The sequence below is a fragment of the Blennius ocellaris genome, assembly GCF_963422515.1.
Source record: "Blennius ocellaris genome assembly, chromosome: 3".
Lineage (NCBI taxonomy): Eukaryota > Metazoa > Chordata > Actinopteri > Blenniiformes > Blenniidae > Blennius > Blennius ocellaris.
Window position 1 is genome coordinate 25,654,956 of NC_137652.1, and position 20,924 is coordinate 25,675,879.

Sequence of the window (20,924 nt, forward strand, 5' to 3'; positions counted from 1 at the left end):
TGAGACTGGTGCTGCACACCGTGTATCTCCACTGTAGGTTTGAGGAATGAAGAATTCTCAGTTATTCAGATGTGCTTTCAACTTTTCAACACGTTTTAATCATAGGCCTTTAATTTCAATAACATCTGACATGAGAAGGGGATGTTCTAATTGGTTCAACGTAAATCCAGCTGAACTGAGATTAATTAAAAACTTCATTTGAAGGGGCAACAACAGTTGTTGACAATATTCTGAGGATAGTTATTTAGAAACAGATGCTTCCAGTACTATGGCGTTCTTAAATACAGTCTCAAAAAAATAAACTGATTGAATAAAGAAAAGATAATTATTGTGATTTTAAAGACATTTATGTGTTAGTACCAGCTAAGTTTTCCAACTTGTCCAGCCTGTTTAGTCTTGTAGTGCACGTCGGCACCACCAGATGGTGTGTTGAGTCAATCAAAGATGAAGCTGAAGGAATAGTTACCCAGCCACAACAGAAGTATTTAGCTACTACACAGTATTGCAATCTACGTTCTCAATAAGTTTACACCATTTACTCACTGGACCAAATCACAACAGTCAATAGACAAACAAAACAAATAAATCCCTCAACGCTGAGCAATGGAGTGACTCAATACTGCCACCCAATGTGCAACAGAGGCATGACGACCTCAATCTGACACACTGAATTCCTTAGACAATGTCAGAATTGATCAGAATTGCAGCTGTAGTTCAAATGAGTTTTATTCTTTCAATGTTGAAGGTTAACATTCAAAGTGACACATAAGTATGTGATTCTTAAAGCTGATGATGAAACATTAACTCTCCCAAATAGCTGCGACACCAACTCTCCCCTGAAACGAAATGACCGAACCCTTCCATTGAACATGATGCCACGAAGACTGAAGGCTCCCATAATGGACTGCTGTGTAAACACCACTGACAAAGAACATATGCTGTAATTAAACACGCATGTACGGCGGTTTACACGCAGCAGGAAAATGTCATAAATGACATTCCATGTATCGCCCCCAGAAGCATTTCTCCCATTTATGGCCGCGGAGGCTCAGAAAATCCTGACGACTTCAGGGGAATGACGCTCCAAGAGAAGCAGAGTTTGGATTCGAGTTCTGCTGCGTCAGATCACTTCCAGCTTATCACCTTCATCTCGCTTTAAGCAACACTTCATGTAAATGACTTTCCCCGAGACAAACAAGCTTGATAGTCGAGGAAAGTGTTTAATGGGATGAAAGCTGGTTTTAGTGAGTTCAGAGCGGCGTCACAGCTCATGTTGTTCCTTTTGTTTCAAAGTTTGGTTTATTCATATTCCAGTTCATTCTCTGGTTTCATATCTTTAAGTCCTTCCGGATTGAAATATTGATTAAAGTCTTGTTTTGTGTGTGTTTCTCGGTACAAGTCTCTTCTGCTCTGCTCTTTGTGTGTCTCACCTGATTATTCTGCTCAATAGCTTCCGCCTACGTCTATAAAAGCTCGTACAGATTGAGATTCCAGTGATCAGATGCCTTTATTCAATGTTCATGCAAACGGGACAATGTTGGGAGAATATCAAACGAGTGTCAAACTTTCATTGTTGCAGCATCAGTCTGCAGGGAAAAGGCTTAAGTATGGACTCAACGGAAGGTGTGGATGGAACTTTAATCTCTTGTTTTGTGGTGTTGCGGTGCCAGTTGTCGCGGTCACACTCAGGCGAGGTGGCAATTGTTCAAACCTGAGCTTAAGACGGATTTTAAACAACAATCAAAGATATCACCTCATTTGCCTTTCCGTCCATCAAACGACCAAATCTTACACCTGGAATTGTGTTAGTGTTCTCACCAATTTCTCATCTGCTTTTCTCATGACCTGCGGCTCATCGTTTGGACTATTTCTGCTGGAAGTCGACATGAAAGATTCCCTAACAAGTAGAAGAAGGGAAAAGCCTTTTTCCTTCCTCCCCTCATACTGGATGTCGAGCAGCAAGTTCAAATCAGTTCACTCCAAGATAAAAAGTAGTGATGCTAATCAGTCCATTTAACGAAGCATCCTGGACTGAGGAGAAACGTTTGTGATAAGTGATCTTACACTGTGGCCTCCTGTGCAGCGCTTGACGTATCCTTCTCTCTCTCTGACTATACATGTGATCTTTATTTACTTAAGTAGAATTAGCTTTATATCACCTCCAGTCGATTTATGACTGTAAAATCCACGGGTAAAACAAGAAAAGGTGATTGAAACTGTACTAAAAGGGAAATAAGTAGTCCTTTGAACCATTTATGGTCTTTGAGGGGATTTTTTTTTCTTCTTCTTTTTTTTTTTTTATAATTTCAGACCTAAAATAGACAGCGGATGGGAAATATGCTGCTGTCTGTTTATCTCTCACCCACGATGCTACACGTTCTTCCTGTCTCAAACGTCACGATCAATGAGCTCCTTCGCTGACTGTTTGTCTCAATGTCTGTTATGTAATCACTGTGTGGTGCTGTCTCCTTGTTGCAGGCTGGTTACATTCTTGTTGGTGGTAAAAAAAAGAAAAAGAAAAGAAAATATTATTGAAAAAGAGTCAGCAATTTCCCGTCATATGTAAACTAATATTGAACTGAAATGAACACATTGGATGTAAATTTGTAGGAAAAATTAGAAGTTGTCTGAAAAATAAAGAATGTTTAGTAATAAGTGTGGGGTGGACCTCCCCTGGGGGGCGCTAAAGAGCTTCAGAGGTGGAACAGAAACAGGACAAGTCTGGGGTTGAGGGGGAAGCCTTTTCCCAAATACTGTTTTCTTTCAGTTTCTGTGAATAAATCCTCATTAAAATTAGCATGCGGAGGGTAAAACTACTGTTTAATTGAAACACATTTTTAGAATTCAATTGATTGTGTGAATGAGACAAAAAAAATAAAAAAAGACTTTGCTGTGATGTTCAGACCAATTCAAACACGTTTGTCCCTGCATGATAAGTCATCTCGTGTCGTCAAAGCTCTCAATAATTAGTTCAAAGTAAATAAACAGGGGAAAAAAAAAAAAAAAGGAGCCCAAACAAGAAGAGCTAATCTGGTTCTTCCATCAGGGCAGACTTCCTGACCAAAAGGTCTGAGAGGAGAGCGAGGCCTCAAGTCCTCTGGGAGCGCTGCGAAAGCATGAATGCACGTCCCATCTCAACACTACCCAACCACACAGAAAACAAAATGTGACAAGAAAAAACAGAAAAAAGAAGTCACTTCACATTGTCGCTGGAGGTTAAAACCAGGCAGCGTCACTGTGAGGAGCATCTCACTGTGAGACTGCGTTTATTCAAACGTTACGTAACTGTTCTTCCACACGGGCAGGTACAGCGTCACTTCATGCAGGTTCAGGTGAAGAAAAATGACAATTTTGAAGAGGATTTCGACTTACGTGCAGAGAATAGACTGATCCTCGCGATCTGTAGAAAAGAAAAAAAAAAAGTAGAGAAAAACAATCGGTTCAGTTCATGACAGCTTCCACAAACTTGTTTAATAAGTCATAACAAGAACACGTCAAACCCCAAAAACTCTACTTTCTACCCTCCACTTCCTCTCATGTTTCACATGCACAGTAGCAAAGTTTACTCAAGTAAAACCACAGGCCTTTCTCCAGAAATAATAGTTAGCCTGCTGTCATATATATATATATATATATATGTATATATATATTTATGTCGCCTGCTGGAAATGGAATGATTTGCAAAATCTCCCCCGTGCCTCAGAAAACTGCAGCTCCCAGAAGCACTTTGATTTCCCATGAAAATCAATTCTGAACATTTCACTGGCTCCAGAAATTCTCTGTGGACGACACAACAAGTCCATGTAAGGTCAGACTGTGACTGCATCCTCCGTTATGAACCACCTCTTGGGGAGTGTGGGTCAAGCTGTTGATAACGAAATACCTTTGCTGTCCTGTTTTTGACCACAGAGCATCAAGTGTTCTCTGATGCTGCTTCTCAAAGGACACGCCGCCGCTGAGCAGAGCGATTAACAAAACACCGACATCCGACACTCCCTTACATTTTATAAAGCAGTTTGTCAAATGTCAACTGGACTGAGTCACAGCAAGAGGACTGACGAAGCCACACTCACATTCACAACTCAGGGCAGATTAGGATCATCAATTAACCTCACAAGCAGGTTACCAGGCTGAGGGAGGGAAAGCGTACAGTACCTGGAGGAAACCCACATACACACACATGGAGAACATGCAAAAACTCCACATAGAAAGTCCCGGCCAGGACTTTGAACATCCTGGACAGATCACAGCTCATCATTTTTTGTATTTTTAGTGCATTTTGGTGCAAACGTTTGCACATGCATGTGCACACACAGACTCACAGTGCCCAGCCTGAACTGTAAACAAGTTGGGATGCTGTTTTTTTATGTTGGTTTTTTTTCCTCTCTCGGCTTTCTGGCTTCATTCCCCACACTTGCACACCCACAAGATGCAGCCTGTTCCCTCTCTGCACTTCCTAATTAAGGCAGAAACAGAGAGACTGAAGCAAATGGTGAAGACGCCGTGACAAAAGGTGGTCAGATCTGTGTTTTTCTCTAAAATATCCAGCATCAATGCAGCTTTTTACTTCAACGAATGAGACGCAGAAAAGAGAAGCTGGTCTTTGCACAAGTATCAAGAATATTCCAGCGATGTCGATTAGGTCATGGAAAGTAATTAGATTACAAAGGATTGCGAGACCCTCGACCCTCACTGGGAGAACGGCATGTCAGTCATCTGCTGCAGGGAACAACAAACACCCCACGGGAATTTCACTTTTTTTTTTTATCTCCTGGACTTCAAAGTACGGTTTCACAGCACTGGGACTTCAGCCAAGATTTAAAGAAGAATGCTTCAGAGCTTAGGAGAGTTATCAGGATTTGCTGCTGTTATGCACCACTTCCACTCTAACATATGAATTGTTCATGCAACAACATTCATTGTGGAGTATCCTGCATCCTCAAGCACAACTTCGTGGGAAACCCCAGCAGTAGATCAACAGTAACAACTCCCTGCCAGCCATAGTTATTATTTTTTAAAGAAGACCTACAGAGGGTTGAGAGGTGTGCACGTTTAGTACCAACATCCCAGATCACCCTGAATCCTCTCAGTTCTTAGAGAAACATCATTTTTTTAATAGTTTTCCGGAAAATAGTACTTTCTGGATAGAATATGTGAATAATAGATGACAATGCCAATCAAATCAAAGTTGAAAATACTGGAAATCTCTGTACATGATGTGTGATTTTTCTTCTTCTTATTTAAAAAAAAAAAAAAAACCCCAGATATAACCCTGTTGTCTCACCGGTATGAGATCTGGGTTAAAATCACAGTCGGGATCTTTGTGCATTGGGTTTGCATGTCCCTTGTTTCCTCCCACAACCCAGTGACATGCTTTTGGTTAAGTGTGGTTTACCCCGAATATTCCCAGTATTGCTCCTAGTTCAGGTGGAACAACTTGACTTAAAATCAACAACTCAAGGCATATATATGTTGTTTTTGTATCACATGTTATGATGTCATTTCTTTTACCTGCCACTTTGAAGCTGAATGGGTGGCCCAGAAACCTAAATATCTATTGTCATTTCATATATCATGAGTCTGAGCAAATATTTAGCCAGTGAATACACACACTTTTCCTTGTGCACACAGGGTAGTGTGTGTTTGTCCAATAGAACTGAAAAGTGTCTCTGAGCTTGCAGCTGTAGGTGAAGTTCTGCCAGGACGTGGTGGAGAAGTGCAATCCAAACACTCCCACAAACACCGCGCCATCCTTCCCCTTCTTGTTTACTTGTGACACAGAGTTTACATGTCGTCGCTGTGGCGGTAAACACTGCTCATCCTGTGTACCGGTGTGGTCAAACCTAGAACCCTCCCATATACATACACTGTATCGGTAACAGCAGCTTTTAAGTGGGACGACTCATAAAGCTGTGTCTTCAAAGACCTGACGAAATATTAGGACGCAACTGCCAAAGTATACGAGGAAACGAAGCGCATTGCTATTATTTAATCTGATGTCAAAGGATCATATATCAGAATGAGGGTCATGTGGTCAGGTTAGGCATGGACGATTAAAAACAAATAATTATACATTTAAAAAAATTATGAATATTCTGACATTTGCCTCACCGCAGATTGCGTAATCGCATACAAATGGAAAACTATAGGGGGACGTTTCTTTATATTTCTTAATGTTTTCCACTTTTATTTACTATCTTTGCTTGTAAAATAATCCATATTATAGATCAACATAATAAAACACTAAGTCTTGCCCGAATTCAATATATAGCCAGTGAGGCTATTGTACCACGTCGGGGGCAGCGCTGAGTTCATGTCCATTGACGCTCATGTCAATTAAAGACTGCATACTGTATACTGCAGTATAAACTTTCATATGTTCTGAAAGCACAAAGAGCAAGACAATTTAGATTTACCGTGATAAAAAGCAAGTTACAAAATTAAGAAGTATGGCAGAAGTTTCGCATTTATTTATGGCAGCACTGACGCCACTGTAGGTGGACTTTAATTATTATACATATGTCATATTTTAGGGCTTCAGCAGTACAAACTCACTTTTACACGATCCATCACTATAACACATTCGCAGACACAATCATTCATACACCGTGTTGTTGACAGGGCAAGATGGTGAACGCATCACACTTGAGTTGATGAAAATCTACTCCACTGATACAGACATTGATTTATCATCACTAAGAATGAATCAGCCTAAAGTGTGTCGATAGTCATGATAACTTCAACAAGAAAGCATTACTAATATTGACCTTACAAATGTCATTTCTTTTTTGTTGTCTCAAATGAGGGACTGCTTGGTGGACCTTTAGGCTGTTTCTTGTTATCGTGTGAAAGTTTCCAACCAGGAAGTGGGACTTTCCCAAATGGAAAGTGTCTGACTTCCCAGCTGCACTGTTTTTTTGTTTTAGTTACTTAAAGAGCAGAGGTCAAATATGTGAGCTGGTTTTTCAGCATTAGAGAATATTACAATAAAACATGCCTAAAAAGAAGCACATTTCCAATATACAAAATGGGTTTTCTCTGAGGACTTCCTTGCACAATCAAAAACATGCATTTGAGGATGATTGCTCCACATTGCCAGTGTGTGTGTGTGTGTGTGTGTGTGTGTGTGTGACTGTCTGTCTATCATGCGATGGACTGATGACCTGTCTTCAGTCCTAGTCAGCTGGACTCAGCTCCTTGTGACTCTCAATTGTTAAAAAGCTGCATTGAAGAGAACGGATGATCAGCGATTTAACTGATAATGTACAGGAAAAGGAGCTGCTCATAAAGTAAATTCATAGGTTGTGTATTTCTTCCTTAAATCATCCTGACTGAGAAATGTGGTGTGAGCAGTATGGTATGTGTGGACATTTGACAGTTAAGGAGCAGAAAAATGATGGGAAACACTGTTATATGACATAAGTTATTAGAAATGAATGGATGATTCAGGATGAAAAAATGTGAGCGAATCAAGCTAAGCGCGTTTGAGCTGATACCCCAGGCAGATATTTATTCAGATTAATGAAGTCATAAATCTAGTAGCCCTTCAAGCAAGCCAGAACCAATAAAGTTTAGAATTTCCTCAAAGACAGAGAGGAAATATACATTTCCCAAGTGAAAGCTTTCATCCGTGGATCATTGGCTCTTTCATTAACCATATATTCAATGTCTAAAATGTGCTTGCATTTCTTTTTAAACTAAAATCACACCTTGATTTAGTGGTAACAGAGCATATTATCATTCATTAAAGTGTGTTTTTTAGTTTCTCAAACAACCCGTGTAGTTTACACAAATTCCTTTAAAATTCTCCTCACAATAAACATCCAACTTAGTGTAAGTCCTGTCAAAACATCCCCATCCAAACTAGTTAAACAGAAGCACTGACATACAATCTCCGAGAGAATAAAGTGTTATTGAGACTGATTAAAAACAAAAAGAAAAGTTGGCATTTTGACTGAGAGAAGGGGTTTCTGAAACAGGAAATGTTTTATTGCCCTCCGTCCATCTCTCACTCCAGATGTCAACTCCTCCGAGGGAATGTCCTCACGTCAACACGAAGTCCAACGAGTAGGACGAGACCTCCTGGAAACAGCAGAACCCGACTCCATGGGAAACGAGCCACTGCGGCCTGAAGCCATTTACTGTAAGCACCACGCTGCCAGAGCCACGATCGTCACTTCTATGAGACATTTAATCTTAAACAGGCCGTAAAATATTATTTCATTATGGTTATTTTTATATTGTTGTAAAAACCAACTTCGTTATGTCGTGAGATTGCAGCAGAACAGACAGATGGAGGTATGAGCTTCCTGCAGGACATAAAAACACAGCTCTGCTTTCAAAAGTTTCAGCCTGGCAGCAGTGGACATGTGTGGTTTATATTAACCACTTTGTCCACACAACAGAGATGAAGGGCCTCTGACAGCTGATACCACAGCTCGGCCACACTGGGCTCTCAGATGTACAGTGTGAGGGACTTATTCTGTTGTACTTTGTCATCATTCGATGAGTGGATTGACGTTGTGTGTGAGATTCATGTCATGGAAAAAATATCCTTGTTAAGTGGTTTTGGGTGATTTGAGAACTACCGACTATGCTGCGCAAATAATGGATCTGTTATCTGCGCAAAGATTGTCGATTGCGCTGCCTATGCCTATATGTAACTCTAACCTTTAGTGCTGTGCAATCCGCCAATATATGCGCTAAGAAAGGATCCATTGTGCAGTGTTGGTGGATCACACCCATCACCCAAAATCACTGGACATCCTTTTCCCTCAAGATAGAAAAAGAAAACTATAACAGGAGCTGGGAGAAATGGATTGAGTATGTAAAAGCGATGAGATCTGACTTCATTTGAAAGTACTTGGTGCTCCGTGTGAGGTTCCTTATAGTCAATCATTCAATATAATTTTTCTTGAAATGAAACTCCTGGAAAGGCCAAATAGACAAAATCACCTAGACTTGTTCTTGAAATGGGGGAAAAAAGAAAAGGCTCTGGGAAAGGGAGACAAGCTTGTAGGCCAGTATAATGGAGACCTAACATGGTGGTAATTAACTAATAAAGTCCTCGGGTAACTGAATTTGCACGTTCCTGCAACGGAAGAGCAGTTTAATGAGGGAAACCAGGAAAAACAAAGAAAGAGTACCTTGCATCATGTTTCTGTAGGCGTTATCAGCAATAGAGTAGATGTGAGGAGGGACTTCGTGTCGCTTCTTCCCTTTGTACATGTCAATGATCTTCTCTGAGTAGATGGGCAGCATTTTGTAGGGATTCACCACCACACAGAACAGGCCGGAGTACGTCTGACAGAAGAATATGAAAGATTTTATGCGTTTGCACAGTTTCTGCCTGAATTGAATGATGACTATAGTTGTATAGCAAAGTTAATTCACAACATGTCATTTTGGGGGGGGGGGCTTACGCAAATAAACCATAACATTAGAATTAGACCTATAAATAGTATGTTCTGACAGTGACATTTGAGACATTAAGGTAAACGACATTAAATGGAAGTAACGTGCCTTTTTTCCCATGTTCACACTCAATTTAATAGAAATTTACTAATAAATTGAAATAAACAATCTCAAATACATTTTCATGGTTTTTCCAAGAAAAGCACAACCTTTGATTATTCCATTATTTGTATATGAAGAGACTTCCAAATGGAGTCTTCCATAAATGTTTTTGTGAAGATTATTTCAGTAAATTTTGGGGTGTTTTTTGCTGAATACTTACATAAATAAGCCCGGAGAAGTACCTCTCTCGGATATTGTGCAACACCGAGGCCTCGTTCAGGCAGGTGAGCTCGGCCATGTCCTCCACCTTGCTGAACTTGGGCGGGTTCATCTTCTGGATGTCATCCTTGTTGACGGTCATCTTCTTGGCGTTATCGGCCAGCTCCACCAGCACCTCGTCGCCGTGCTCCTCCTTGATGCTGGCGGCCTCGAAGCCATGCCTCTCCGACGGGATCCACACCAGCTTCTTGGCGGCCCAGTCGGCTTGGGCCATGGGGCTGTTCAGAAAATCTTTGTCCACAAAGAGGAACTTCTCATCCTCGCTTGGGGCCTTCTTGGACATCGTGGCTTAAGGTGGAGGGCCAGCTGTCGAGGACATTATAGGAAGTAGAAGTTAAAAAGAAATGAAGGAGGAACGGCCAAAGGAAAAACAGAGGCTAAAGAGAAGAAAGCATGTCCGGATGGAAACAAAGATGAAAGTCCAAAGAATTTTAATACTGCATTTAAATGCGGTAAATGGATTTCACTTATATACCACTTTTCCACTGCTTCAGCACTCCGCAAAGGGTTTTACACTGTGAATAATCTTCGCCTATTCACACAGCAATGGAGGCAGCAGCGATTCAATGGCCTCAATCCATCCATGGGGAACAATTTGGGTTCCAGCGTCTTGCTCAGGTACACTTCAACATGAGGAATCAAACCTGCATCCTTCTAATTGAGAGTTGACCAAATGAACGTAGTTAAAGCCATTGCTAGTAGGCGATGGGTGGATGAGCATCACTTTATACACAACATCAACTGCACGGTGCGTTCAGTGTGCGCGTGACTGCTTGAGACATGTGAATGAAGCTGCCTGCTGGATGTGGTTATAACTCAAAGAGTTAACATGTTTTATCCATTGGGGAGTTCCAGAGAGCAGCCATTCTCACAGACCTCCAGCCCCCCCCCCCCCACCCTCGATCCTACACTTTCACACACACCACAAGGGAAACGCACAAACAATTCCCCTCCCTGCTGCACTGTACATGGAAAACTGAGGGTGGATAATTGATTTGAATGCACGTCTTACCAAAGGGGCCCTATAGTTAGTCAACAGCTTTATCTGAAATATCCACAAAGAATTAATACTCAATCATTTAGTCATTGCCTAATTGACAACATCCATTTTTCCCGTGCCTTTCCCCCCCTCCACCTCCTGCTCTCTCTCTCTCTCTCTGTCTCCTGTGAGGAGGATTCAGTCTCGTGCTGTGATGACCATATAAGGGCCCCTTCTCTGGAGCAGGGCTCTTTTCTGCGGACCTAAACAGCAGGGCAAGTGAACTCCCAAACAAAGCCCTTATAGGGAATAGTATGTCTCCTGCCGGTCTTGTCGTTTACTTCAAAATGATAACAGCGAGGCAGACAGCCCGAGGGGCTTTAACAGTCATGCTTCACATGGGCCCTCAGCGGCATCCATTTTTAAATGCAACCAATGGCCTGGTCATGGACAAGTGTTTGGGAGTGGTACCTGCAGAAGGGAGGTAATGCAAAATGCAAACAGGCATAGGTCATGTGCAATATGTCAAATTTAAGCTGTGTGCTAAATAACAGGAACTGCAGCTAAAGAAATGTCATCCAGAGGGTGTATAGTGAAGTGATCACAAATGTCCTAATGTGCAGACAAACTTGTCCGCAGACTCCTCCACCTGTCTGTACACTGACACTGGCACACAGTTTAATGGAATGGGAACCACGAGGGAAAAGCTCCTAATCGGCCTTGAGAAAGCTCATAAACGCTCCCCTGGGATGTGCCAAACCAAACCACCCAGAAACTGCCAAAAGATATTTTGTAAATATCAAAGTGAGACAGAGGCAGACACTTCCAGTTTGTCAGAAAAAGAAAAACCCCACACACAAGGTGGATGAGTCTGGGGAGTTGAATCCACGTGTAATGAAACAGTGAAAGTAGCTGCTGATGCCTCGACGATCAGACATGTCTGTTAACAAAAAGTAAATACCCCACCATGTTAAAGCATGTGCAGCCAATCAAGGTGCTCCTCTTCACTGCCTTTAGCTTTTCTCACCAACTCAGCTTAATGTCTCGCTAAAGCCTTCCCTCTCACTTTATGTTGTGGCAACACGGCGGCCGCTCAGCCGGTGTGTCTTGAAGACCGCCGACTGAAGTGTGGCTGACAGGTTAGCAGGTTAAGACTGAAGCCTCGAAGGGCGGTGTGGCTCGCGGCCCACACAAAGCTCAAAGAGTCACTATATGGCTCTTCATTCAATTCCTCATCATCACTTGTTTACCGTCACACATGAAACTTTTATTTTTTATTTTTTGTAATTGTGCTGATTTTGATTCACGATTTCCGATAATGCACAGAGTAATTTATTTATCTCTAATACGTCTGTATCCAGTTGTTAAGGTCTCAACCAGCCGAATGCAAGTAAACACGGGGACTGAACAGGTCGGCAGTTTGTCACAGAACAATCACCGATAGATATATTCTAAATTGCATATTTTTTAATGGGCAATCCGTTTTCTATGTCACTTTATCTAATTTCAGGATCGCTGAGAGCTGAACTATGGGCTGCAGGCTATTTCGGTTTGCCGATTAACGTCCAGTACATGTTTTTGGACTGGAGGCAGAAACCAGAGTACTGGAGGAAACCCACACAGGGAGAACATGCAAGCTCCACACAGAAATCCTCCCAAAGCCCTGATTTGATTTGGTGGTGATGTGGCAGTGCTAACCGTTACACAACATTTGGTATTGGCCCCCCCCCCTAAAAAATCAAAATCTGTAGTCCTGATCATTAATCCAAAAAAAAAAGAAGAAAAAAGTTAAATATAAATAATGAATCGTCCAATATATCCGATACTGTGAATAATAACAAACTGGTGGAAATGTCACCCAGGAGACTGACTGACCTTTCTATTTGTGGTCAGAAGAGGTCAACCTACTGGTCCCTTGAATGATTTTACTCATTTCCTCTCCTACACGTTTCACAAACATACTTCCAGTTACTGTCTTATTAATAAACTCCGATCCAGAAGGAGGATTTCTATGCTTTTGCAAGATGATTAATATTACAGTATGAAACTAGTCCAACCAGAGTTTACACAAATAAACACTTATTGCTCTTCGGGCTTTGACATCAGGAACAGCCACTGTGAGACACGTTTTAATGCAGATAAGACAACAAAATAAACTGTGAACTCACGACTTCCTTCCCTGTTCAAGACGTCTCGAGGTAGAAAATGATAAGTGAGAGCAGATCAGCTGAAAGCAGGAACTCTCTGGGTTTCTCCGAGCTGCTTCACTGCTTTCAAAGTATGCACAGTTTGTATCGGAGTAATCAAGTGTAATGTCAGTGTTTCTTTGGATTAACAAAAATCCCCCTCACAGACTTGGCAGGCCGTCTGTATCCAGGTTGGAGCAAAGTTGTAAAAAGGTCGAGCTTAGCTGCAAAAACATAGAGTCTATTTACTTGCACAATCACAGAAAGCACACTTGTATATAAACCTAAAAACCATGCGACAAGTTTCATATGTACAATCTGAAACGAGCTGCAGCTCATTGTTCAACATGCTTGACAAACAGCAGCTTAGTGACACCACATTTGGAAAAAGAGAAACAACATAGTGACACTTCTGCTTACATAACTGGACATGATTTCCTCTTATTCACTATATGTACTATACTCTAGGCTGCTTACTAATTTCTGAAAACCTGGGAAGTTGCTATTTATAATAAATCTGAAAAAATAATTATAGCATAGGTAATATACTGCAGTGATACAGTAACAGTGGTTCTGCTCACCTCTTGAACATTGATATTACTGCACTTTCTTTCAAATGAAAACATGATTTCATACAATTGTTAAATGATGTACAATTAATTTATTGCCTATACTATCTATTTTCATTCAGCTTTTTATCAATGAAAGCGAAGCAAAACAGAGACACTATTACAAAGTTTTACCTTATGAATGAGGCTCACAGAGAAACCACAACATATAATCACTGAAGGCAGTTTGTGCAGGAAAACAACACAAACATAAAGTGTGAGTTAGGCAGAGTTTGACAGATGCACTCCATGGGTCTTCTCTAGGAAAGGTTATACTCACATAAGGTGAAGAAACGTGTGTTCAGGGCAGCTTTGGGTTTGGAGAGTTAAAAGGTTTGGAGGAGGAGGCGCTGGCGAGGTACTCCAAGAGGCAAACAGTCCAAATGGCCCCCGTCAATTTCAAAAGCTTACCATTTAAACTCAGCACTGTAGTGAGAGGGTGGAGCTGCACTGGCTGGTCCTCCTCCTCCTCTCCTCCCTCCTCCTCCTCCTCCTCCTCTTCATCCTCCTCCAGCAGCATCCAGGAGGAGCAGGAGGCAGCAGACATGCGCACTGCATACACCTACAGGTTTAATACCTGAAATGGGACGTCATATTGAAATGTTAAGTATTTCATTGTACTTTGGGATTTTTCACAGAGTGGAACCCCCCAGACATCTATCTTCTCATATTTTGAGGAAAATCTATGCAATGCCCAAAGTTTATGGCTTAAGTTATTATCCTAGAATTAATTAATCTAAAATATATTGGCCAGTATCATTTCATTCAGTATATAATTGTTGTGCGATTGAAGCTGAGAAAGACAAAGAATCCCCACAAACAAACAAACAAACTTGCATTTCTGTTGCAAAAACATAAATCAGTAGCAGAAGAAAAAGCTGTTGGATGTAATTTTGCAACCTACATACTCACATCTTCTGCACTTCCAAAAAATGCATGTTCCAAACAAATTACCTATAAGTGAACATAACTACAATTTCCAACCAGGTCATTTAAATATTGCCTAAAAGTCATGTTTCCTTACTTTTGAATTGTTCATCTTGACCAGACACTGGCCTCAAACTCAACATTTGAGATTCCAGCGCCATAAAATCCATGTGATTTCAGAATGTACTGCGTTTTCAACATTTTATAGCTACGCAACATATCTATAAGTATGTAAAAGAGACTTAAGGAGTGAAGCAATGTGAGCTTTAAGTCCCCGCACCCTGTTGGGTTGAGAATGAGCAATGAGCTCCCACTCCTCATAAGGCAAACCAGCTGTCCCCCAGACAGGAGTCCCCTTTTACTGCAGCCTCTCCAGAGAGTTTCCCTCGAGAAGATTAGTCACAATCTACACAGCGAATGGGACTTTCTTTCAATGTGTGTGTGTGTGTTGGTATGGACATCCCGCACGCGTCTCCTATCGTTACGCACATGGCATTCCACGACAAACATCCAGACCCACTCCCGCTGCATCCCTCCTGCTTCTTCCCAATGGAACTTCCTATATAAGGACACTCTTCTATTTGCCGCAATAAATCAAGCTGCTGCTTGATAGCTGTGGCCTGTTTAGTGCCAGAGTCACAGCACTGCATTGATGTGTGTGTGTGTGTGTCTAAATGTGTTTATGTGTGTGTGCAAGGAACTCAATGACAGACCAAAGACCAACATGAAGGTCCTTCCAAGTTGTTCCTGTCCACCTCCACAGTTCGAGGACGACGACGACGGGAAGAAAACCCTCAGAGCGAGGGGCTGAGGGAGACGTCCTGGGATGATGAGGAGCAGGGAGGAGGAGGAGGGAGGGGAGTGGAGGAGCTGATACACTGAGCAGAGAGGTTGTTGCAGTGTGTGCCATATAAGGAGAGTGGGCTCTGTATGGAATCTCGTCAGCTTTCTGTGTTACTTTCAAACGTCGTGCGCCGGCAACCGCCCCAGGCCCCAGTGACTAAATATGGTCCAACGGCAACAGCATTGTTCAAACAAACATGCTTGTGTGGGGATAACTCTTGATTATTTACCTGTGCTCGTCTTCGACGTGCCGTTTACAGCAGGTTTCATAGAGAACCTGTCAGAGAGAGCCTCCGCAGTGTATCGAGCTGGCTTGTAACTGTTCAATGCTGCAGGAGTTTGCAGGGAAAGTGGAACGCCGTCAGTGTGAGGGCACGCAGGTCCTCGGAGGATTTATTTTTGTTGCAATGCACAGCAGTGATCTGATTTATGTTACTCTAATCTCTACGGTACACTATCAACTGTCAGCTTGAATTTACCTAATGGTGCTACTATTTCAAATTTCCTTGGTTAAAAAAAAAAAAAAGCAAGAGTACAGGTTTAATAGATAAAAGCTGCATAACTGCACAACCTGTAAATCACTAATAGACCACAGAAACACAGTAATCTCCTACTTTTTTTTTTTTAAACCTAAATAACGTTGCAATTTTTATCAAACTGGTCCCTTGATGAGAACTTTGAGGTAAGAAAAGGGGTTAACATGATGTAATGCAACCCATGTCAGGAGAAGGGAGGAGAAAACCTTAAAAAACAAACAAAAAAAAAACTTGATATGTTCACAGAATAAGTCGGAACCTTAACTTCAGCCAAAGCATTCTCCCTCCCCCAGTTATGTGAGACTAAAGAGAAGGAGTCCTGATCGCCTCCTCAGAGCAGTTAATTAAACTGAGAACGGTCTGGAGTGTGATGGAGGAGACGCACGGAGCCAACTGTGAGCTGCAGTCAGTCAAACCCACTAAAGAGGTGGAAAGATGCTTTTTTTTTTTTTTTTTTCAGAATGCTGTAAAGCAAAAATTTTAATCCTGAGTGCATTTTACTATGAAATGCATGCCCACAATACACATCTCACATATGGACACCTCATGTGGTCCAGAAACCAGATGATCATCTTCGGCATGCAGCACGTTCGGTGTGTTGTTTTTTTTTTTTTCACCCCCATGTCCATACAAGGACATCTATTGGAGAGAAAATATGTTTGTGGATATGTTTGACCCTGCTGGAATGCAATTGCATTCTAATTTGAGCCCGGGGGCAAACATCAGTTCACTCGGCTGCAGTCAAAAGTCCGCTGCATTCAGAACTATTTATACAGCTGTCGCTTTAACACCCGACTCATTTATACACAGAAGAAATGCCACCAATTACACGGCAACTTGCCAACCGAACAATCACGAGCCATTGTTCAACTTCCTCTGCTTATATAGGCCGTTTTTAAAAGAACACCCGGTAGCCGGTGCCATGAAAGTTGGCCTGTTCTGAAAAGCACGGCCGTGTTAATATTTATGTTTTCATCATTTTAATCCCGTTATTTCGTTTGACTTTTCCATAGGCGGAGCTTTGTAAACTTTATTTTCCAATAGTGTGTTGCGTTTAGTGCTTTTGCCTCATAGTAAGAAGAAATGTGGCTCCGATCCAGGTTCAGGGGGGCTTTCTGTAAAGTTTGCATGTTCTCCCTGGTGACTGGTTAAGTGTTACTCTGATCTCATCCATATCAGCCTGGATCAACTCCCCACTGCTGTTGTGACCTTAGGTTGGATAAAGCAGTGTTCATTTCATGACTTTACTTTGTGTGTGAACCTGCAGCTGTTTCCGGACAAATATTAAAGGCTTTAAATTCACTCTTGGAGAAAAGGCAAACACATTCAAAGTCTCATATACAAGTTTCTGAATGTGCTAACACACTCATTTTACCATTTCTTTATTTTATTATCTTACTGGGAAACAATGGGATGTTAAGATGAACTGGATTGATGAGTTGTTGTAAGTATTTAAAGCAGGGGAACGAGCTTATTGTTTCAACAGATTAATTTTAGAGGGCTGCTGTAACCCAGGGGTGTCAAATATAAGCCCCGGGGGGGGGCAAAAGAAATTTTTTTAAAATAAATAAATAAATGTATGAGTAGTGAACATAACAAAACACTGAGACCTGACCTGAGATATCAGCACATCTAGCAAACAAGTCTCAAAGCCACGCTGTCAGAATTAGTTTATATAATGCTGCAGCAGAACTTATTTAGACATTTCATTATATTTTACATCAAAATGTACCATTAGAATTAGCTTTATGTCGTGATTGTAGTCATTTTTGGTACTAATTGTTTGGTTTTGTGAAAAAAAAATCAACATTTTCATCACGTATACACTGTGCCACAATGAAGAAAAACTTTAAACTTTACCGATTCTGCCCCACCCAAGAAGAAATTATACTGTATGGGGCACCTGAACTAACATGTTTGACGTCCCTGGTTTAACCAAATCATTGATAATCCAGAGCGCAAGCAGCAATTCCAGCAGAAGAGGCAGGATAAATAAGTCTGTAAAGCCTAAAAAAGAATTGAGACAAGGATTAGGTTGGAGAGAAGTCGGTGCCAGGCATCAGTAATTAGGCTGGGGAAATAAATGTCAGGCCTCGTACATAATCAGTTCCAGAAAGTTTGGGGTTTGAGTGAGATAAGAGTGTCAAGCTGCCTTAAATGGTGAGAGAGGAAGCAAGATGTTGCAGATGAAGCAGAAGTCAACAAACCGTGCCTCTTGTGTCTTACGCTGTGTACTGTACACTGGTTTTAATTCATGGTGTTGGTGTATTTATGTCTGCCTTTCTTTTTCTGAACAATTACTACAATTTTACTGCTGCCTGACTGTCTATAAAACTTCGGTTTAAGAGGTGATATGAACTCCTTGGCCTTTCTTGTTATGCTGGTGAGAACACAGAGGTAAACAAGCAGGATGAGGTTCCACAGAAGAAGATAAATTAAGCGTTATCCGATAGACGGAGTCAAGATACAACATCCTAACAGTGTCCTGTAGACAAAAATGGAATGACTTGTATTCATCAATATATTTTTAGACCAACTGAAAGGCAAACTGTGTAGTTTAAGGTGCACACAAGACAACAGCGTCTAAGAAGCGAACACAATCACAGCACATTGGATCAATAACATCTGAGCGATTGTTTCGGTAGCTGCACAGACTAAAACTGTATTTAAATGCTCTGCTGTTCCCCAAATAAAATAAAATCCCGCTGTGTCTCATCCATTTGATTGCAATAAGTGTGCTCAGGTTGTTCTGATACAGATTAAAAACTTTATTGCGGGCAGAGGTTCCTGTTTTATTTGTGACGTTTACAGCTTGACCGTAACACATGATGTGCACTGATGGTTTTGTTACGGCGACTTGCCAGGTCTCCCTCGCAGCAGAGATCTTTATCCCAGAGGGACTTCGTCCCGAGATAAATCTGTAACAAGGAACATATTTTCACACCTGAGGCAAAACTTTTGACATTGCTTGGAAACGATCAGACGTGTGGTTGGACAATCGAGTTCATTTAACTTTAGATAACAGCAGGAAGTCAGACAGTTCTTCCCACTGCACCACCTTCTAACGATCCATTCAAGGTTCTTTCTAGTTTCATTAGTGTCACAGTTCAATACAGCTTTATCTGTGGTGATACTCCCACCGTGTGGTGAACAGGAAAAACAACACTTGATTCAAAGTGGTTTACAAATAGAAGGTTTTATTTTAAAATACTAAAACAGAGAACACAATAAAAACATTTACAAAATGCAATAAAAAAAATAGATAAATATAATCTTAACCCAACAACAGAATTAAATATTGGTGAACTCTAAGGAGCAGCACATCATTTTGTGATTTCAGCTTTCTGGAAATGATCAACTGAATGTTGGACTACCTGCAGAGAACAATGAGGGTGAACTATTGTTCAAAGGGCAACAGGCCAGGAGTCCAGTGAAACACTGCTAAACATGTACACTGAATCACCGTCTTCTAGACATCAGGTCCAGCAGCTGAGCTGCCAGCAGCCGCACCTCGCAGGGGAACCCTTCCATCACTGCTGTTCAGGAAATGGGACACCAAACCATACAGCAGAGGTCTGCAGGGTAAAGAGTGGAAAAAAACAAAACAACTTGATCATGTTTGCATTTTTACACGAGCCAGTATCTTTTCTTCTCCTGCTTGTAGACTACAACGGTCTATTCAGAATCCTGCTTCACACACGTACTTACACAGACTTGGAGCTCGCATCTTCTGTCACTTTCAGCTCATTTGCCAGAAACTGTCTGTCCAGGGGAACTTCAGGTTGTCCTGACTCTGAGAAAAAAACAACAACAAGTGCTTTAATAAAATTAGTTATTAATTTCTTATTTTGCAATAAAAACCCATTTTCATCACTTTAGTTTGTCTCCATTACACTCAGAATTAATTCACTTCTGAATTGGACGTAATGAATGATTTATCACTTCACTTATGTCTTTTTTTTTTTTTTACAATTTGGCAAATTCTTATAAGGTGCAACTAACATATCTAACCCTGAAATAATCAGCTTGGTGAATTGCTGCAACACAAGCGGATGTTTGGACCGACCTGCAGTGAGCACCGAGGCGGAGTAGCGGTACTTGTTGAAGTCCAGGTACTCCCGGATCAGCTCGTTGATCAGAAGGTTCTGGTGGGACAGAGGCGGCCGCGGCTCTCGGTGCTCCTCCACGTCCAGGGCGTTGAACACCTCGGCCCGGATCCGAGCCTTCAGCTGGCCCAACACCCCGCGGGACTCCAGCGTGTCCCTCACAGCTGCAACAGCCACCGGGACAAAACACAACAGTGAGTGGGAATAATGATCCATTCAGTGAGTGAAAAACTAAAGTTCGCTCGGGGCTTGTCGAGAGCTACGCCAGACTCCATTCGATATGTAGCTAATTTACCATTCAAGATAGAATTTCAAGATTTATAGACACATTTATGTTTTCCTCACATATATGTGAAAATAAATAGAAGTTACTCTTGCATTCGTAATATATTTGAATACCTACATTTGTAACATTTATACAAAATGTGCATCCAAAGGCATGGGCTAACTGCTAGCTCGCTAACGCTATGTAGCAACTGAGAACGGGGAAACGCAGAGAAAAATAGACAAATAACTCTGAAGGTGTTCGTTAAATCGCTTTTATATAGGAGCCGAATTGAAATATAGCAGTCATAAATGCAGAAAAGTGCCAAACTATTTACGGATACCATTCACTTAGTTATTTCTACTCGGTTTGTCGATTCCCACACTTTTGAATGGAGGGTTGCAGTCATTCATGCCGTTGTACTTAACACTTCTCATTTCATTACCTTGGCATTGCTCGTACTTTCTGACTGTCCTGTGCAGAGACTTATTACTCTATTTAATTTCATTCATGACTGTAATAAGAAGTTAAACGAAACAATGATACTACTAAGAGCGAACGCTTACCACACTTGAGCTCAGTGACGGTCGCCATTGCAACAAACGTAAACAAACCCTCTATAGTCTCCTGACACCTAGTGGCTGACTTCAAACACTACCACCGAGAAGTTCATGAGAGG

The 20,924-nt window shown here is 41.4% G+C and overlaps 2 protein-coding genes across 4 annotated transcripts in view; both read right to left on the bottom strand.

Moving 5' to 3' along the window:
- myh11b (myosin, heavy chain 11b, smooth muscle) overlaps positions 1–13,944 on the bottom strand; it is a 33,301-nt gene extending 19,357 nt beyond the window's left edge. For all 3 annotated transcript variants that reach the window (XM_080519735.1, XM_080519734.1, XM_080519736.1), the window contains exons 1-4: positions 13,849–13,944; positions 9,737–10,101; positions 9,147–9,303; positions 3,373–3,400 (exon numbers count right to left, since the gene is read on the bottom strand). In XM_080519735.1, coding sequence (XP_080375861.1) covers positions 3,373–3,400; positions 9,147–9,303; positions 9,737–10,078 — 527 coding nt within the window. In that variant the 5' untranslated portion in view covers positions 10,079–10,101; positions 13,849–13,944. The remainder of the gene's footprint in view (positions 1–3,372; positions 3,401–9,146; positions 9,304–9,736; positions 10,102–13,848) is intronic.
- A 5,278-nt stretch (positions 13,945–19,222) lies between these two features.
- Positions 19,223–20,855, bottom strand: cep20 (centrosomal protein 20). The gene is made up of 4 exons (XM_080494176.1): positions 20,812–20,855; positions 19,941–20,144; positions 19,583–19,667; positions 19,223–19,449 (listed from the first exon to the last, which is right to left on the bottom strand). The coding sequence occupies exons 1-4, from the start codon at positions 20,837–20,839 to the stop codon at positions 19,344–19,346; spliced, it is 423 nt and encodes a 140-aa protein (XP_080350302.1). The 5' UTR covers positions 20,840–20,855; the 3' UTR covers positions 19,223–19,343.
- Between the last annotated feature and the right edge of the window lie 69 nt (positions 20,856–20,924).